This window comes from Cryptomeria japonica, chromosome 6, assembly GCF_030272615.1.
Source record: "Cryptomeria japonica chromosome 6, Sugi_1.0, whole genome shotgun sequence".
Taxonomy (NCBI): Eukaryota; Viridiplantae; Streptophyta; class Pinopsida; order Cupressales; family Cupressaceae; genus Cryptomeria; species Cryptomeria japonica.
This window is the reverse complement of record NC_081410.1, coordinates 50,611,958-50,628,350: the sequence shown is the minus strand read 5'-3', so window position 1 is coordinate 50,628,350 and position 16,393 is coordinate 50,611,958. Positions and strand designations below refer to the sequence as shown.

General features: G+C 35.4%; 1 protein-coding gene across 2 annotated transcripts in view; it reads right to left on the bottom strand.

The window, feature by feature from the left end:
* Positions 1-2,593: 2,593 nt before the first annotated feature.
* The window catches only part of LOC131079420 (meiotic nuclear division protein 1 homolog), a 120,710-nt gene continuing 106,910 nt past the window's right edge, over positions 2,594-16,393 (bottom strand). Inside the window, exons 8-10 of one of the 2 annotated variants that reach the window (XM_058017365.2) lie at positions 3,399-3,443; positions 3,173-3,252; positions 2,594-2,975 (exon numbers count right to left, since the gene is read on the bottom strand). In XM_058017365.2, the coding sequence (XP_057873348.1) occupies positions 2,940-2,975; positions 3,173-3,252; positions 3,399-3,443 (161 nt within the window). In that variant the 3' untranslated portion in view covers positions 2,594-2,939. Of the gene's footprint in view, positions 2,976-3,172; positions 3,253-3,381; positions 3,444-16,393 lie in introns of both variants that reach the window. The other variant, XM_059207139.1, reaches the window with a different exon arrangement.

The window sequence follows — 16,393 nt, the reverse complement described above, 5'->3', positions numbered from 1 at the left end:
TGGGAAGAATAGCCTAAAGCTTCTTTTAAAGGAGCATCAAACAAGAAAAAAGAAAATTAGAAATAACATATCAGCTAGTCAATGGTTTGAATCACCATGGGCAAGAATCAAAAAGTGGATCACCCCCCCTTGGTCAACACCACTACAAAGCTTTTCACTTTACATGAGATTGAGATTGGCATTAAAAATTGGGGGATGGAAAAACAACAAGACTCGGTCGAACTTCTAGTGAAGTTTCTAAGGTGGGGGATGAGAACTCTCATGCCACACATTATGAAAATTTTCGAAATCATTCTACAAGGGTTCCCAAGAAATTGGACAACCAACCTAGCGATACTTATTTTTATGAGTGTTAATATTATCAACCCATCCAATTATAGGACTGTAATGATCAACCCCTTGTTTGCAAAAAATTTTGGCAATATGGTTGAAAACAAAATCACCAAATGGGCAAAAGAAAAATAAAAATGAGGAAAAGATCAAGCAAGTTTTAGCATAAGAACTCTATGGTTGATAATGGAATCACTTTGAGAAACGTCATTGAAAAAGTTTGAGAAGTGATTATGCAACCTATTGTTTTATTGACTTCAAAAAGGCTTTTAACCCAATCCCCAAGGATAAATAATGTTGTAGAATAGAAGATCTTGGAATCCCTGTGCATTTAAGAGTGAATGTTCATAGGCTTTATGAAGAAGTTAAAGTCAATATCAGAACTTTGACAAGAACTTCAAGAAGTTTTAGGAGTGACATTAGGACCAAACAAGGGTGTCCCTTATCCCCTACTCTATTTGGTTTATATATTGACAAGCTTCAATAATGGCTAAATTAGCAAGGGGGAGATAGTGTATGTTTGGGAAAGTTTGTGATCAAGCTTATTTTATATGCAGATAACCTTATTTTGATTGTTAAATCACCCCACTAATTGCAAGAGCATTTATATGGCCTTGAACATTTTTGTAGAGTACTAGGATGCAAGTTAATATCAACAAGACCAAAATCATGACTTTCTCCAACAATAAAGAATAGAGCCAGCAAAAGTTCTACTTCAAAGGAAACACTCTTGAAATAGTAATTGAATACATATATACCTTGGAATTGACTTCAACAAGCAGCTTAGTTGGGAAGTCTAAAGAAAAGGGAGAACTTTGGGAGGTTGGAAAGTTTTATATGCTCTCCAAAATAGATGAAGAGAGGCAATGTTATGGGATTGGATAACCATTCAGATTTTATTGGGCCTTTTAGTGCTTCTAGTGATGCTCTATGATTGTGAATTATGGGCTAGTGGTATATCAAACTCTAAGTGTAAATACATTGAGAGAATTCAAAGTACTTGATCATAAGCAAGTTCAATATAAAAAGTTAAGTTTCACATGAGATTATGCTAAGTGAGGTGGGGGCTATGACTATCAAAGTGATTGTGGTGGTGTGCCTAATAAGTTATTTAAAATGAATTAAACAAATGGAAGCTAGTAGGTGGAGTAAAATTGTTTTCAATGACACCATGAGGAAACACAAAAGTACATGGATGAAACAAAATCACAAATAGATGAGAAAAAGGAATATTTATTTGAATGCTTGTCCTACAAATAACAAAGAGAAGATTTTGTTTTAAATAAGTTCCACAAGCATACATGGGTAAAGTGCTAGGGAGAAAAAACAAGTATTAACTTGAAGAGTTTAACCCCACATGACCAACAACCAAAAACTTATCAGCCAATATTCCATGGAGAACCAAGATTCTTATTGCTCAATTAAGAACCAACTTTCATCAACTCCAACGTGGGGAAAGACCTAAAGAAGCATGAGAAGAAAGGGTGTGTGTTTTTGCAATACCAGGGCAGTGGAATCAGAAAAAAAACTTTTTTATGTAGTGTGATGCCTTCAAGAACAGAGACAAGGATGTCAATCTAATGACAATTGTTTCTGACATGGTTTATTCAGCAGGGAGACCATTGAAAAGATGGGAATGCTTATCATCTCCCTGAATAAGAAAAGAACTAAAATGCAGAGATCAAAATGACAAGGCTGGCTGTCCCATAGGCTATTTTTAGCCTCAGATGTTAAAAGATCTATCTATTTATCAATAAAATGGGTTTCAATGTTACTTTGGTTTTGAGCATACGATATTTAGTATGATTGAAGTAGCAAATATGATATAATTTGATTTGTTTATATTCATAATATGTTATCTATGCATTTAGCATTCACATGGCACTTTGTATGTGTGTTCAATGAAAATATTCCGGCAATTATTACAATGCTGAAGATAAGTCTGTTGGAAATCAGTCTAGCAGGACAATGGAATGCTTCATATATCTTTATCCATTGTATAGACATGACATAAAAAACTCACCAAGTAATTGTTAAACTCACAAATCAAAACGAAAAGAGTAAACCTCCTATTAACCTGCCCAGCAAAGTTTTGCCAAGTTTTTAACACTTTTTTGCCAATCTTAGCTAGTTCTTGCCAAATTTTACTGATTTTTGCTGAGTTAATGATATTAAAAAAATAAAATATAAAAAATAAAAAATAAATAAATCGAGTCCCCAAGTCAGTCAAAATTGGGTCTGCCAAGTTTTGCGAGGTCACAAGTTGCCAAACTATGTTTGTATAATTTCGCCTCTCTATTAATATCACTTCTTCCTTAACAGAAATGGTGTAATTTCTGTCTTATATGAATTAACAGATATGTATTCCACTCTTTGGGATTGCCTGAAACACTTAACAATGTAGTGAAGGGTCCATTCTTGGAAAAATACCAAGAAAATGATCAAAGAATTAAATCCAAACAACAGTTTGGCAAGTGTTGAATTGTTTCTTTGGGAAAACAAAAAATTCCCACTAAATATCACCTGTGCCAAGATAACACACTGTGATAATAGTACATAATTGTCTTTGCAAGACATTCCTAACATATTTATTAAGAAATTCATGAATATCACTCCAAATAATCAAAGGACTCGGTAATCCCCACCTGCCATGCATTTTAGATAGTTAATGGAATGAGACTAGAGCAACTTAGCTCTCAAAATAATTCTGAATATGTTTTGACATAAATCTTATTAATAAACAATATGTTTGATGCTTAATGAAAGGAAAATCTCTGGATATAAACTAATTGGATGTTCAAAAGACAGGTCAGACAAAGATTGCTCAACTAGGGCATCGTACCTCCCTGTACAAATGTTCTAGTTGTTCTTTAGCTTCAGGAAAATTGGTAGAACACCAATGTTGCAAGGCAAAAATATTGTCTACAAAAATTCATATTTTAGATGTTTAGTATATTATAGAATCAACAGTCCCAAAACAATATGATTAAAAAGAATGCACCCACACATTTCAAAAAAAAATCAAGTTTCACTAGGTTTATAGGACAAAACCAAGACGAGATGAAAACCTGTCCATCTGTTTGCTGCCTCATGCGCAACTTCAATTGCATTTCCTAATAAAAAAATAAAAGTCAGTCAGTTTTACAGGAAATTTTTATCAGAGCACTACAGACATAATGCAAATTCAAATAAAAAAGAACACCTGACTTGTTTAAAGATTGCTTACGTTTTATCACACAATAAATATGCACATTGAATATTTATGTTGAGAACAATAGATAACTTATCTACAAAATTCTCAAAGTTGTAGATAAACAACACTTTCAACAGTGCATTATGATCATAGTTCAAATGATTGAACATAATTACCATTTGAATCCAGGCCTTTTAACTATTTTGTATCAATATGCAAGAATGTTCATTCATATAACAGAAAGGGACACATTTGAAAGTGGTCAATACTTCCATAGTTTCCTTCTATTTGTGATATTCTAGTCATATGTATCTCTGTTTGTTGAAAGCACCTAGCTAATTGATCTATGGATGATCCAACATCATATATTAGAACAGCACCAGTCACACAGAGCTTGGTGCTGAAAAATCAGCTCTGGGTTCAGCCAGAGAATGCATCATTGCCTTTTTGTACCACTGCCACATTGGAGAAGCAGTTCCTAGATGTTCTCTTGTCCCCTTCCTCATGGGACCCTACCACAGCATCCCTTGCATCTTTTGCATTACACCACAGAAGTTTGAGGGAAAAATTCCCTCAACGGGTGCAGAGCAGCACCCCATTAATGCAACCACATGCTGCTGACAACAATTTCCACATGATATATTGCTAACTACCAGAAAAACTGTTTTATCTTCCACAACATTGATTTATTTTCTAAATCTTTTGTGTTGATGTATACACCGATATGTATTTCGGCTTGACATTTACTCATTTATCTTTCAAGTTTTCTTTGAGATTGTTATGCATATTTCAGATTCATAGAGTTCTGATTTGACTTTATCTTTCTTTGATGTCTGAACGACTGTTTGTTTCTGCTTTCCAATTGTTGTTCTTAAATGTTTCTGCAATAATGCATTGAATCCTGCAATTTAGTAAGGTGCCTCTAAAATTGCTCTTGGGATCTGGATCACCAATATATCAACCGATTCCATTTAATTAGCCAATTTTCCATTCATACATAAATAGAAAAATTATTCTGAAGAAAAAGAACTCGCATTATTTAGTTCTCATAAAATTCATTGTAATAGAACACCTTCCATACCAATTATGATGAAATCAGCAAGTCTTAAATACAGTTTCTATGTGTGCATAAATTTTGGAACTAGTCCTTGGCTACTTGCATTACTTTCTTGTATTGCCGATGGCCACTAACAAATAAATGAAACCAAACTATAAAAGAAAAATGAAAATGAATATATATTGTAAAAAGCACCATTCAAAATCCATTGGAAAGCGTAGAATGTGTGGAGCATTATGAAAGGTGCAAAACTATGGTAAGTTTGAGCCCCAAAAAACCACTTTAGAAAACCTAAAAATCACAAATACAAAGTATAGTCCAAACTCTAGTATCATCCACCAAATATGTCTGTCCTTATCCTCAAATCTAGTTTGTCCTTATCCACCAACATGCAGCCATTAACTGTACCGGCCAACACCCTAGTAGCAGATAAATGAAAATCATAAACAAATCTTATTCATCTTATCAACAAACCAATTCCATTTGTCCTTTCTCAAGCACCAGCTCTGGAAATCCCTAATTATTTAGAGGATTTATACATTTACCCATTTGCTTTGGCTTGTCTGTTTCACTAGACCAGAATTTACGAATGCCAAAAGATGTCAACTGGTGGTGAGTACTCTCATATCTACTAATACCCGATGCTTTCTTTGAGTTGAAGGTAAATTACTTCATCTTCTCGTTTGTGTCTCTTCATTTCTTAATGCATTGGGCTATGTATATTGAGTTTTTTAACCCAAAAGAGGAGTGGGAGAGTTTCATATCCAGGCATCTCTTTGTACAGATTGCTACCATTCTACACAGCCTTCTCATGTTAATAAATCAATAATCTCAAAGATGTTGATCAATCTTAATGTACTAGGCTCGTGGAGCCTGCATAAGCCCATATATAGAATTTAAAAGCCAGCCAAAGTGGGTTATTATGGAGAGAAGCAACTAAAAAGTGACCATCTTTATGGTAGGAACAAAAGTCTATTCGTACTCTTTCCCTCCTATTGCAAATAGTCTTTGCAACAAGACAAGCATTGTGGTTGTCTAAAGTATTGCCAACACTAAAATTAATCTTGTACGCCAATATGCATGCAATGGGCTTTTCACCTGAAACCAATCCAATCAACTTTCAAGTTTGGCACTTCATCAAGACATTGTGCACCAATATATCCAATAGTTTTGTTTCTCCTCCCTACAACCCCATCCTACTAGGGGTGGTATTGAGGATGTCAATCATCTCTAAATACATTCCTTCTAACAATTGTTGTATAATTGCTTCAAAGTGAATTTGGCCCATTATCAAATCCCAATGTCTTGATTTGATTTAATTTTCAACCAAAGTTTTGAACTTGACAATAATTCCAAAGCAATCGAACTTGTTCAAAAATTTTAACCACGTTTATTTGAAGAAATCATCAACCAGCAATAAAAAGTACCTCATACCAAGGGTGGTTGATGATATCCAAGACAGCCCACATGCATTTGCATGAATCATATCTAAAGCCTTCTTTGCATGCAATGAATGGTAATTCTCACATAGCCCTCATCATCTATTTCAAGGGAAAGAGGTGCTCAATCAATTTGTAAGGGAGGACATTTACTATTGGTACATGCAAGTTACCTAGACCTCCCAACTAAATTCTCTCAGCTATAAACTAGCTTTCTAAGTTGAGCATTTCTGATAGATTACTAATGGGACCATTGTCCATTCCACCTATCTTTAGCATCATTGATCTCATGGGTTGAGCATTCCCCTTGGTCAATTGCAGGTATGCTACCATCAACTTCATGTTGAGAGGACCATCATATTTTACCGATCATTGTGATGCTTATGAAGATATTGTGATGAATTCCTCAGTTTATACTTTTTGTGGTTTGTTGATTGTAAGCTATGGTGTAAAGTTAGCCAAGTCTAATTATTGTGCTAAGTTTGATTGTGGATACTTGTTCAAGTTGTGCCAGCATTGGGTATTTGAGTGATGTATTCACAATGTGAAAACCTTCCATTTCCTTAGAAGATTGCATCAATCTTGTTTACTTGTTGTCATCATAACAAAGCAAGGCTTGATTTGAAAGAATTTGTGTATCTTAGTTTCATCCATCGTTATCATTGTTATTAGGATTAAAATAGATCTCTTAACTTTTCCTTTTGCCTTTTATTTTCCAAAGTTAAGCTAGTTCCAGTAGAGTTCAAGCAAAACATAAGTCCCCTTGTGATTCCACCAAAATGACATCAATTTCGCTGAGTCTATCCACAGCAATTAAGTCGCATAGTTCGCATTGTAAACCTTGGAGTTGTCTCACTTCATCATATTATTTAGCATGTGAGGTTTCTTTGTTCAAGAGAGGATAGAATACCTTGGAATTTTATTCTATGTCCGAGCTGCATAAAAAACACATCAACAAGTCCGAAGATGCATCTATCGGTAACAATAACAATAACTAAAATCTACAAAAACAATCATCTTCTCTATGTTCATATTTCTCCAAATCATCATGTTCTCAACCCATTAATTAATGTAGTAAAAAAGACATGGTTATGGTTATGACTTTCGAAAAAACTCAAATTTTGAGCTGCAACAGCTCAAAAATTGTAGGAATTTATTAGAAAGAAACAGCTCTTTTTTCCATAATGCAATAAAAATTATGGATAAAATACGCATAGTGCCAACCATTGTGAGTAATGGGACATAATCAAAGATAACACACACTAGCTAGAAATAAAAACATCTTAAATATGCCCTGTTAGCAATATAAGGTTTTAGTTAAAAGTGACTTTTCAGATCTTATCTCAGCCAACACGCTTCCTTGGTGAACTAGCCCCCATTTTTCACCTTAACTTATATTGACTGTTCATAAAATTTACCCCTCAGGGCACAATCTCATTACAAATCAATCAATTTATCCTATGGATAAAATAATCAGAATAATCTAAAGATTCATTTTCAGTTATCTCTTCCTTCAAGGGCTTTGATCTCTCCTGTAACTTTGAAAACTGCCATGGTGAAAACTTCACACTTTCAAATGTATTTTTGTTCACCTTGGCAAAGCAGTTGCTTCATACATGAGTGTAGCTAAAGATAGCAGGCTAAGCTCTTCGAAAAATAAAGCAAATAAGAATTATAGCTATGGTTCACAAACCTGTTAATGCTGGCCATTGACAGCTTAAATGGTAATCTTTGTTCCTTGTCAAAAACATACTTCATTCCTTAAAAAAGGAATAAGAAGTTTGATAGAGATTGGAATGAGTGAGTTTAGGCAACTTTTGAAAATTGCACGCACTGATCCATAAAATCCAAGAGAAGATGAAACCATAGAAGCATAAATCCTCAAAAAAGTCCGCAGCTTAAATGATTTTTTCCCCAAAAATCATGATTTAATCAGCCACAATTTTCAATGATGTTCAACGATTTTGAAAGGTTTAAATTGCAAAAAAATAGTGAAAAAAATCACACAACAAATGCATTTACTATCCACCCACCTATTACAATACCCTTCCCGTTGTGGCGTTTTCATGAATCGCCCAACTGCAAATGGGGACCCCACCACTTTTTGCTTTTTAGGTTGTCATTTTGTTTAGTTTGCTTTGCTTGGCAATAGTTTCTTAGTCATCAGCCTTTGTTTATGAGAGGGATGTGTCTTGTCATTTGGGTGGATCACAGTTTGAGTTCAAAATCCATGGAGTGTTAGGATTGATTTTGAGGACAAATTGCCACAAACTGTAAAAATTGTCAAATGTTGTCATGTTGCCAAGTTATTAGAAAGGAGGTCAAGGTGAGTGAAAAATGGAAATTTCCTTCTAAGGGTCAATTTTCCACTCCTGGAGATTGAATGTTAAGTGAAAGAGAAATTGGAAATTTCCTTGTAGTGATTGATTTTCCACTCTAAGGGAAAATTTACAAGGCAAAATATGGTGAAAATCAAAATTTCCTTGTACCCATCAAATCTCCACTCTTGGAGGTCAAGTGTTGGATGAAGAATGAAGAAGAGTTATATTCCTTGTGCTAGTCGTTTTTCCACACCTTGAAATTTTAGCAAATTATCAAGGAAGTGAAGGTGAAATCTTCCTTCTAAAGATTGATTTTCACTCTAGGTGAAAAGTTGCTAGTAAAATGAAACAAAGAAGGATGAAAAAACAAGGAAATCAAAATCTTCCTTCTATGTTGCAATTTTCCACTCTTCCTTCTAGGGGTTGATTTCCCACTCTCAAGCAAATTGATGAGCAATGCAAGTAACATGGAACGAAGAACGATGAAAAACAAGGAAATCAAAACCTTCCTTCTATGTGGCATAATTCCACTCTTCCTTGTAGGGGGCAATTTTCCACTCTTCCTTGTAGGGGTCAATTTTTCGCCCTTCCTTGTGCATGTCAGTTTTCCACCCTTGGTCTAATTTGAACGATGAAAGAGAGTGAAATTTCAAGGCAATTAAAGTAGAATCTTCCTTGTGAAGTTTGAATTTCCATTCTTCCTTCTAAATCAAGCATTGAGTGAAATATGAGAGAAGGAAATCTTCCTTGTCGTGTGCAATTTTCCACTCCTACCTTGCGAATTTCCACTCCAATTTTGATGGATTTTCAAGAGCAAATCTTCCTTCTACATGGCAATTTTCCAAATTTTCCTTCTCTTGTGCGTTTTTCCACTCCTCATCTTGGCAACTGAAGGATGATTAAAAGATTGATCTTGAGAAAACAAAATCTTCCTTGTGTCTTGCGATTTTCCACTCCTTCCTTGTCATAGTCGAATTTCCACTCTTGAATGGCAAGTAAAACATGAGTAAACTTGAACGCTTCACATTAATTAATGATTGTTTTAATTCAAAATCGCATGAAGGAGAAAGAAGCTAACTTGACAAGGAGGTCAATCGAATTTTAATTGCAAACAAAAAAAGTTTTAAGTACAAAGTCGGCTGTTAAGAGAGGAAAAGGTGCGACTTTTCTTGCAATCCCTATAAAGAAGAGGAGAAGTGCACCATTAATTTCTCAAACAAGTTTGCACCAAGGAAGCATTCCTAAATTCGCAATTAACCAGCAAGTTTAATTTTTTTTTTAATTTGAAATATAATCAGTTTTTTCAAGCATTACGGAGCGAATTTGAAGGCAAATATTGAGATGGTGGAGGGAAGAAGAAAAGGCTGATTGAAGATCAAACCCTAAATCGTTTGTTAATCAACAAGATCAATCGAGTTCTAAGGCATACATTCAACATTCAGATTTCAAATCGGATCTTGTCAAGTATGTAATATCAGATTTTGACTTACTTTTGTGAGGAATTTCATATTCAAATATTGTAAAATTCGTGATTCCATTCTTAGAATTAGAATTCAAAGTGTGAAATTCTGATTTTAGGATTTAAATTCAAGATTTGTAAGCTGAAATCAGAACTTAAGTAATTCTTGAATTGGTGACTTGGAGGCATTTTTTAGTCCTTATTCATTTTCAAAACAAGATTTTGACTTCAAGTTTCAATCAGATCATGCAAGGCACTGGATGGAAGGATTTCCGCCACATGGAGAGGATAACATTTTACAAAGATATCAAGATACTACAATGTGAAGAGAATCACAAAGAAGGAATGAAGAAGCAGCTGTGACATCAAGGGTTCATTCCAAGACAAATCAAGAAGAATACTGCTTCATCAGCAAGCACAAGAATGGAGAAATTCAACATATGCAAGATGAGGAACCAAGTGCAAAAGGACTTCACCAAGGCAACGACTCTCAAAAAGACTACACAATGATATCAAGAGTCAAATCATTCAAGGGAGGAAGTCAATGGATAAACTTTGCCATTTCAAAGTTGCAAAGGAAGTTATTTTACAATCTTGAATTTCCTCCAGAAATCCATGAATCATTGCTAGTACAACAATGGAGGAATCTCAATGAAGAGTGGGATGAGAAAATTTCGGATGAAAAGCATCAGTAGAAGGAAAATTGCCAAGTATGGAGATGGAGATGAAAATGTAAATGTGATCAAGGAAAGTGATAGTTTCAAAAGAGTTAATCAAAGCTAGACTTGATCACTAAGATGATGCAATTTGGGTATATGATCTAACCTAATCACCATCAGAATGAGTCAAAAAGGCTAAGTAATGTTGAGTATTGTAATGTCTCCTACTTGATCTATTTCAATATACTAAAATTGATTGATATTCTTCAATTAGTTATTAACAAGTTCTTATTTATTTTCCTCACTAGATGATTAATTTCATTATTCATAGTTTTTAATATAGATATCAAACCCTGCCACTACTTCAGTTTTAAGGGAGAAGGGTCTATGCATGTTACCAAAGTGCTTAGAGACCAAATACAATAGGTTCCCTCAAAGTTTACAGATCCAAGCCCTTACCTATCTTGGGTCTTGTTGTGACGTTTTCACACATCGCCCCATTGCAAATGGGGACCCGTGTTTTTTTTTGCTTTTTAGGGTTTGTTTTCTAGGTCTTTTAGGGTTTTGTTAGCTGGCCTTTGCATTTTGAGTGCTGTCGGGGAGATCAATAGGATAGCAAGTCCGGCTTGAGTGATGTCCTGATCCTGAAATTTGACTAAGTCTGGAATGTCCTGATCCTGAAATTTGACTAAGTCTGGAAACTGAAAAACCTCAAAAAACTAGATTTTGCAATATAACTCCTGGAGGTCTGAAACCACTCTCAAACATCCTGAAAGTATATATGGAATATAACTTAAAGTATAAGAAACTTCTTTCTTATACTTAAATGTTATATTCCATAAAAATTATCCTGATAGAGAGTTCAAAAAGTCAAATTTCGCTCCTGTCCTTCACTGAGGATCCAGAGCGAATTTCGCTCCTGTCCCTCTCCAAGGGACCAAGGCAAAGCGCTCCTGTCCCTCACCAAGGGTCCAGGGCGAAAAGGCTTATTTGAGTCATTCCTGGCCTTGTTTGGTCAAATTGAAACATCAAAGGCATGGTGAAGGACGAAATGAGCATGATAGAGCATCCAGACTTGATCAAAGACAATGAAATGATGGAGTTTTTATCTACAAAGGTAAAAGCGCTCCTGTCCCTCACCAAGGGACCAGAGCGATTTTCTTTATATACACATTTTTAGACCTTTCTTAGACTTGAACTCTTATTCATGGCATGTAACAAGATGATATCTTCCTTAGCCAAGACATTTCATGGTGAAAAGTGAGGCATTTTGGCCTAGAAGACAAAATTCGCTCCTGTCCCTCACTGAAATACCGGAGCTTGATTTTCAAATTTGCACTGTTCTTGCAGGATCAGGACAATTTTATGATTGGAAGAGATCAAGGAGGGCATGTTTTGTCCATTGAATATAATTTAAGTAATCTACAAAGGAGTAAATCAACCCAAATGACAAAAAGTGCTCCCGTCCCTCACTGAAGGACCGTGCCACTTTTTCAAGTTTCTCCTATTTGTTTGATATTTTATGGCAAAACTTGACTTGGATGGGAAGGACGAAGGATGTTTTATGCCTTGGACGCAATTGAGAGATTTAAAGAACAAAAGGGTACGCCAAGATGTCAAAAGTGCTCCCGTCCCTCACTGAAGGACCATCCCACTTTTCTAAAAATACAAATTTCTTGCAAAGGCAAGGCAAGTTGCGTGATTGAAATGAATGAAAGAGGGCAAGATTCATCCATTGAAGATAATTTGGAAGACTAGCAAAGGACGAATTGGCTTAAAAATGAAAAAGTGCTCCCGTCCCTCACTGAAGGACCGTCCCACTTTTTCAAAAGCGCTCCTGTCCCTCACTGAAGGACCAGAGCGAAAATCTCTAGAACATCAATTTTGCCTTGCAAAAAACGAGTTGAACATGCACTGAAGGGACGAAAGGGATCATTGCTAGCCCCACAACGTGGATTGGCAATTAAAAAACGAAGGATTGAGGACAAAAGTGAAAAGGTGCTCCTGTCCCTCTCCAAGGGACCAAAGCGAAGTTATTGGCATTCACTATTTTCTACTTGGGCGTTAATATCCTCCAAATCGCATAAAATGCCAAAATCATCAACTTCGAAATGTTTGAAAAAATTAATTAAATTGGCATTTAATAAATTAATTTTGGGCCTCAAAAAATCGAATTTCTATTATAAAGGCATTTAAAATTAATTTTTGTGAAATAAAAAATTAAAAGTTGAGCGCACAAGGCATTGTTTTATCTTTATTTATCAAGTTGGCCTTCTTCTTAGTGTTTTTTATATTTTATTTTTTGGCTTATTTTGTCAAGTCGGCCTATGGGAAATGAAATGGTGAGCACTCTATATATTTGGGGTGTGTTTTTTTCATTATCCAAATCATTCACTCATTATTTCAAAGTGCGATTTGGAGAGCAAAGAAGAAGTGCGAAAGCTGGCCTATTTGGAGCGAATTTTCCTTAAGTGTTGAAGACTTAAGGTAGTGGAGTTGATGCTTGTGAAGACATTTGAAGGCGAATTTCCAGATTTTTGAAGAGGCTAGTGGAGTTTATTCTTTTTCAAACTAGAGGAGGCGTACTTCATCCAAGGAAGGACTATAAATCTTGCCCAACAAAATCCAGTCCTCTTCCTTCATTTTTCAAGGTTTTGTACTTAAATACTCAAAGGAAAGGTATGAAGAATCATTTTTTGAAGTTCTTATTCAAGACTTATTATGATCCCATTGCAATTTTGTAAAGTCTAAGTCTTGAAGATCCAAATTCCATTCATTATTAATTTGAAAATGTGTAGTTCTTGATTTATCATGACTTTTTTCAAGTTAATATCTTAAGTTTTACCGTTGAAAGGTCTTAAATTTCATGCTTTGAGGTTTGATGCTCAAAAGACTAACTTTAATATTTTGTGTAGGCATCAAATGGAGATCCCGGAGTTGTAAAATCAAGCCAGATCAAAGACGGTCTCCTCCAAGGATGATCAAGCAAGGACAAGGGCGACCTCCTCCAGCCTAGCATCAACAAGGACGGCCTTCTTTGGACTAACGTCATCAAGGGCGACTTCTCCAATCCAATATTCCAAGGCGAGGTACATCAATCATCTTGCACATCAAGGACACAAGAAGTTAGAACAAGGGTTCGTTGAAGAAGCAGATAGTTCCAGATGAATTAATTAAAGCTAGCTTCTCAACAACATCAAGTTGAATATTTACCAAGTTATAAGTGTCAGACGAGGTGGCATCCTAGTCATCACTTCTCCAGTCAGTGTGGTCCACCTCAACATTTCCAGATTCAATGTACCTAACTCATGGAAGGTGGCACAAACTTCGATGTACCTACCCCAGCTATCCATTGGTGGAATTTTCTAGAGAGGACATGTGTCCAAGCAATACAATTTTATCATTGGTCAAGCATTAAATGTTATGTAATGGTTGTAACAAACCCTAATTAGGGTTTTCATTGTTGAATCTTGGCCATTGATCTCGAATTGATCTAAGCCATCGAATTGTATTGAGGGCACTATATAAGCCCTGGCATTTCATTTTGTAAAGGCAACAGTTAGATAATAGTTAGAATATAGTTGGAAGCAGTTAGAAGACAGATAGAGAGTAGTTAGAAGGTGATTAGCTAGTTGATAAAATAGCAATTAGAGTAGAGTAGAGAGAGAAGGCAAAGATTGTTGCCAAGATGTTGTTGTAAAAGACTTGTAACTTCATTGAAGAAATGGTGAAATTTATGGGTCGATTCGACAATTTGCATGGTCTTTATACTTCTCATGTTTGATTTCATGTTATTAGATGAGTGGAAGAAATGTGCTTGATTGATGGTGAAATTCGTATATCCATACTACTAGCAGTTTGTTGATTGCAGACTTGCCTTGCGTAGTCAACTGGAATCATTCAGCTTAAGCTTAACTTCAATTATCGCTTCTCCATTGATATGCATCAACCTGATGGTGTCTATGCTTGCAGTGATGATTTGAACATCATAAAGCTTTCCTTCGAAGATCGCACTAACCTTGTGGAGATGTTCCTGTGATGTCAAAACAAGACTTAGTTAGAATTTCATCAAAGATCATTCATTGTTCTTACATTCTTAGTGTTAGGATTGGATCCTTTCCTCGCCCTCATCTTTTTTCCTTTTTTCAAGTCAAAGCTAGTAAAATCTTGTGTTCCAGCAAATATTCAAAGCAGATCAGACATTCAATCATCAAATGTAAGTCCCCTTGTGATTCCAGCAAATCACATCATACCACAGAGAGCTTATCCACACGTAGAGACCCTACATACAAGAACCTTGAAGTCATCCTGATTGATCCTTTTCCGCAATATCTTCAGCAATCAAAGGCTTTACTCAAGAGAGGATAAGGTACCTTTAGGTATTTTATTCTGTGTTTGATAGTGTACAAAATACACGTCAACAGGTCTATACCCTCAAGGCTTATGGGTTGCTGATCCCCACCCTATCTTGGGACTTAACCTATTGCTTGGATTTAGAATGCCCCTCTTTGGAACATCTCATTCCCATCTTCTTAAATACTGACAGTAATAACATGATTTAGACTATAAGTATACTAATTTCTTATGTATCATGAATATATATGAATTTAAGTATGACTGTCATACATATTGCAGTCCATATTAATATTAAAATTAATTCTGCATAAGAACATTATCAGGTTTCATATATTAAACATACATACTCAGCTCATCCCCATGCATACCACCAAGGACAAAGATGTTACTGGATGCTTTGATTCCTTTTTCTTTATATCTCTCACTGTGAGGGAGAGGTCATACCTCTTCATCATGTATGCCCTTAGGCAAGAGACACACCCTTTCACCATTAACACCATTTGAAAGTGTGCAACTCTTCATTATTTCTGCCCTTTGAAAGGGACACAACCTTTCACAATCAGACCTGCACTTCTTATTTAAATGAGATCTGCACTTCTGATTTCCAAGCTATCCCCCTCCCAAATGAGGTTCTCTTCTCCCTTTTATATCTTATTGTTGAGGGAGTCACAACTTTTCCTTCCATGTCTTTTAACCATTCAATAACTTAATTATATTTTTAATTAATTATATTTAATTATATTCTTTATATTATAATTTAATTTTTAATATTTTAATTTTATTATTATTTATTATTAAATTCTATTTCAAAGTGGGGACATTACAAGTATCAAGAGATATGCCTCAATCACAAACACTTTGTGATGACCTACAGAGCAAGCTAGGGGAAGGAGCAAGTGACACATGCCACTTTATCAATTATTATTTTATGTACCTAACCTCACCTTTCATTGGTTGGAATTCAAAGGACATGTGCCCATCATATTGTAATTATCTCATTAGCTAAGAGAGATTGTTGTAACAAACCCTAATTAAGGTTTCATTGTATAATCTCGGTCGTTGATTTGAGAATCAATCTGCACCATTCAATATAATGAGACCTCTATATAAAGCTCGATCTTCTCATTTGTAAAGGTTAATAGTTAGCAGTTGGAGGTAGTTAGAAGTAGAAGTAGAAGTAGTGTAAGAGAAGGAAAGAAGAAATTGTTGCCAAGACTTATTGAATTTAATACAAGATTTTCATTGAAGTTGTGATGGATCTTTGTGTTGTTTCTACATTTTGCATGGTTTCTTGTTACTTCTCAAATTTAGATAAAGTTCATTGATTATGATGGAGATGTGGTGATATTTGATGAATCCTTCGGTTCATACCATTTACAATTTGTTGATTGCAAGTTGTTTTGCACAGTTAGTGTCGTGCCTTGCACACACTCCCCGTCATCGACAGGGACCCCCTTTGTCGTTCTTCGCCTCTTTGAGGTCCTATAGGGGTTTTTGGTCTAGTTTGTAGAGTTTGATGCGTGATGAGGAGAATCAATTTGGTTGACATGACAAAGTGAGGATTGAGAGGAACTTGGTG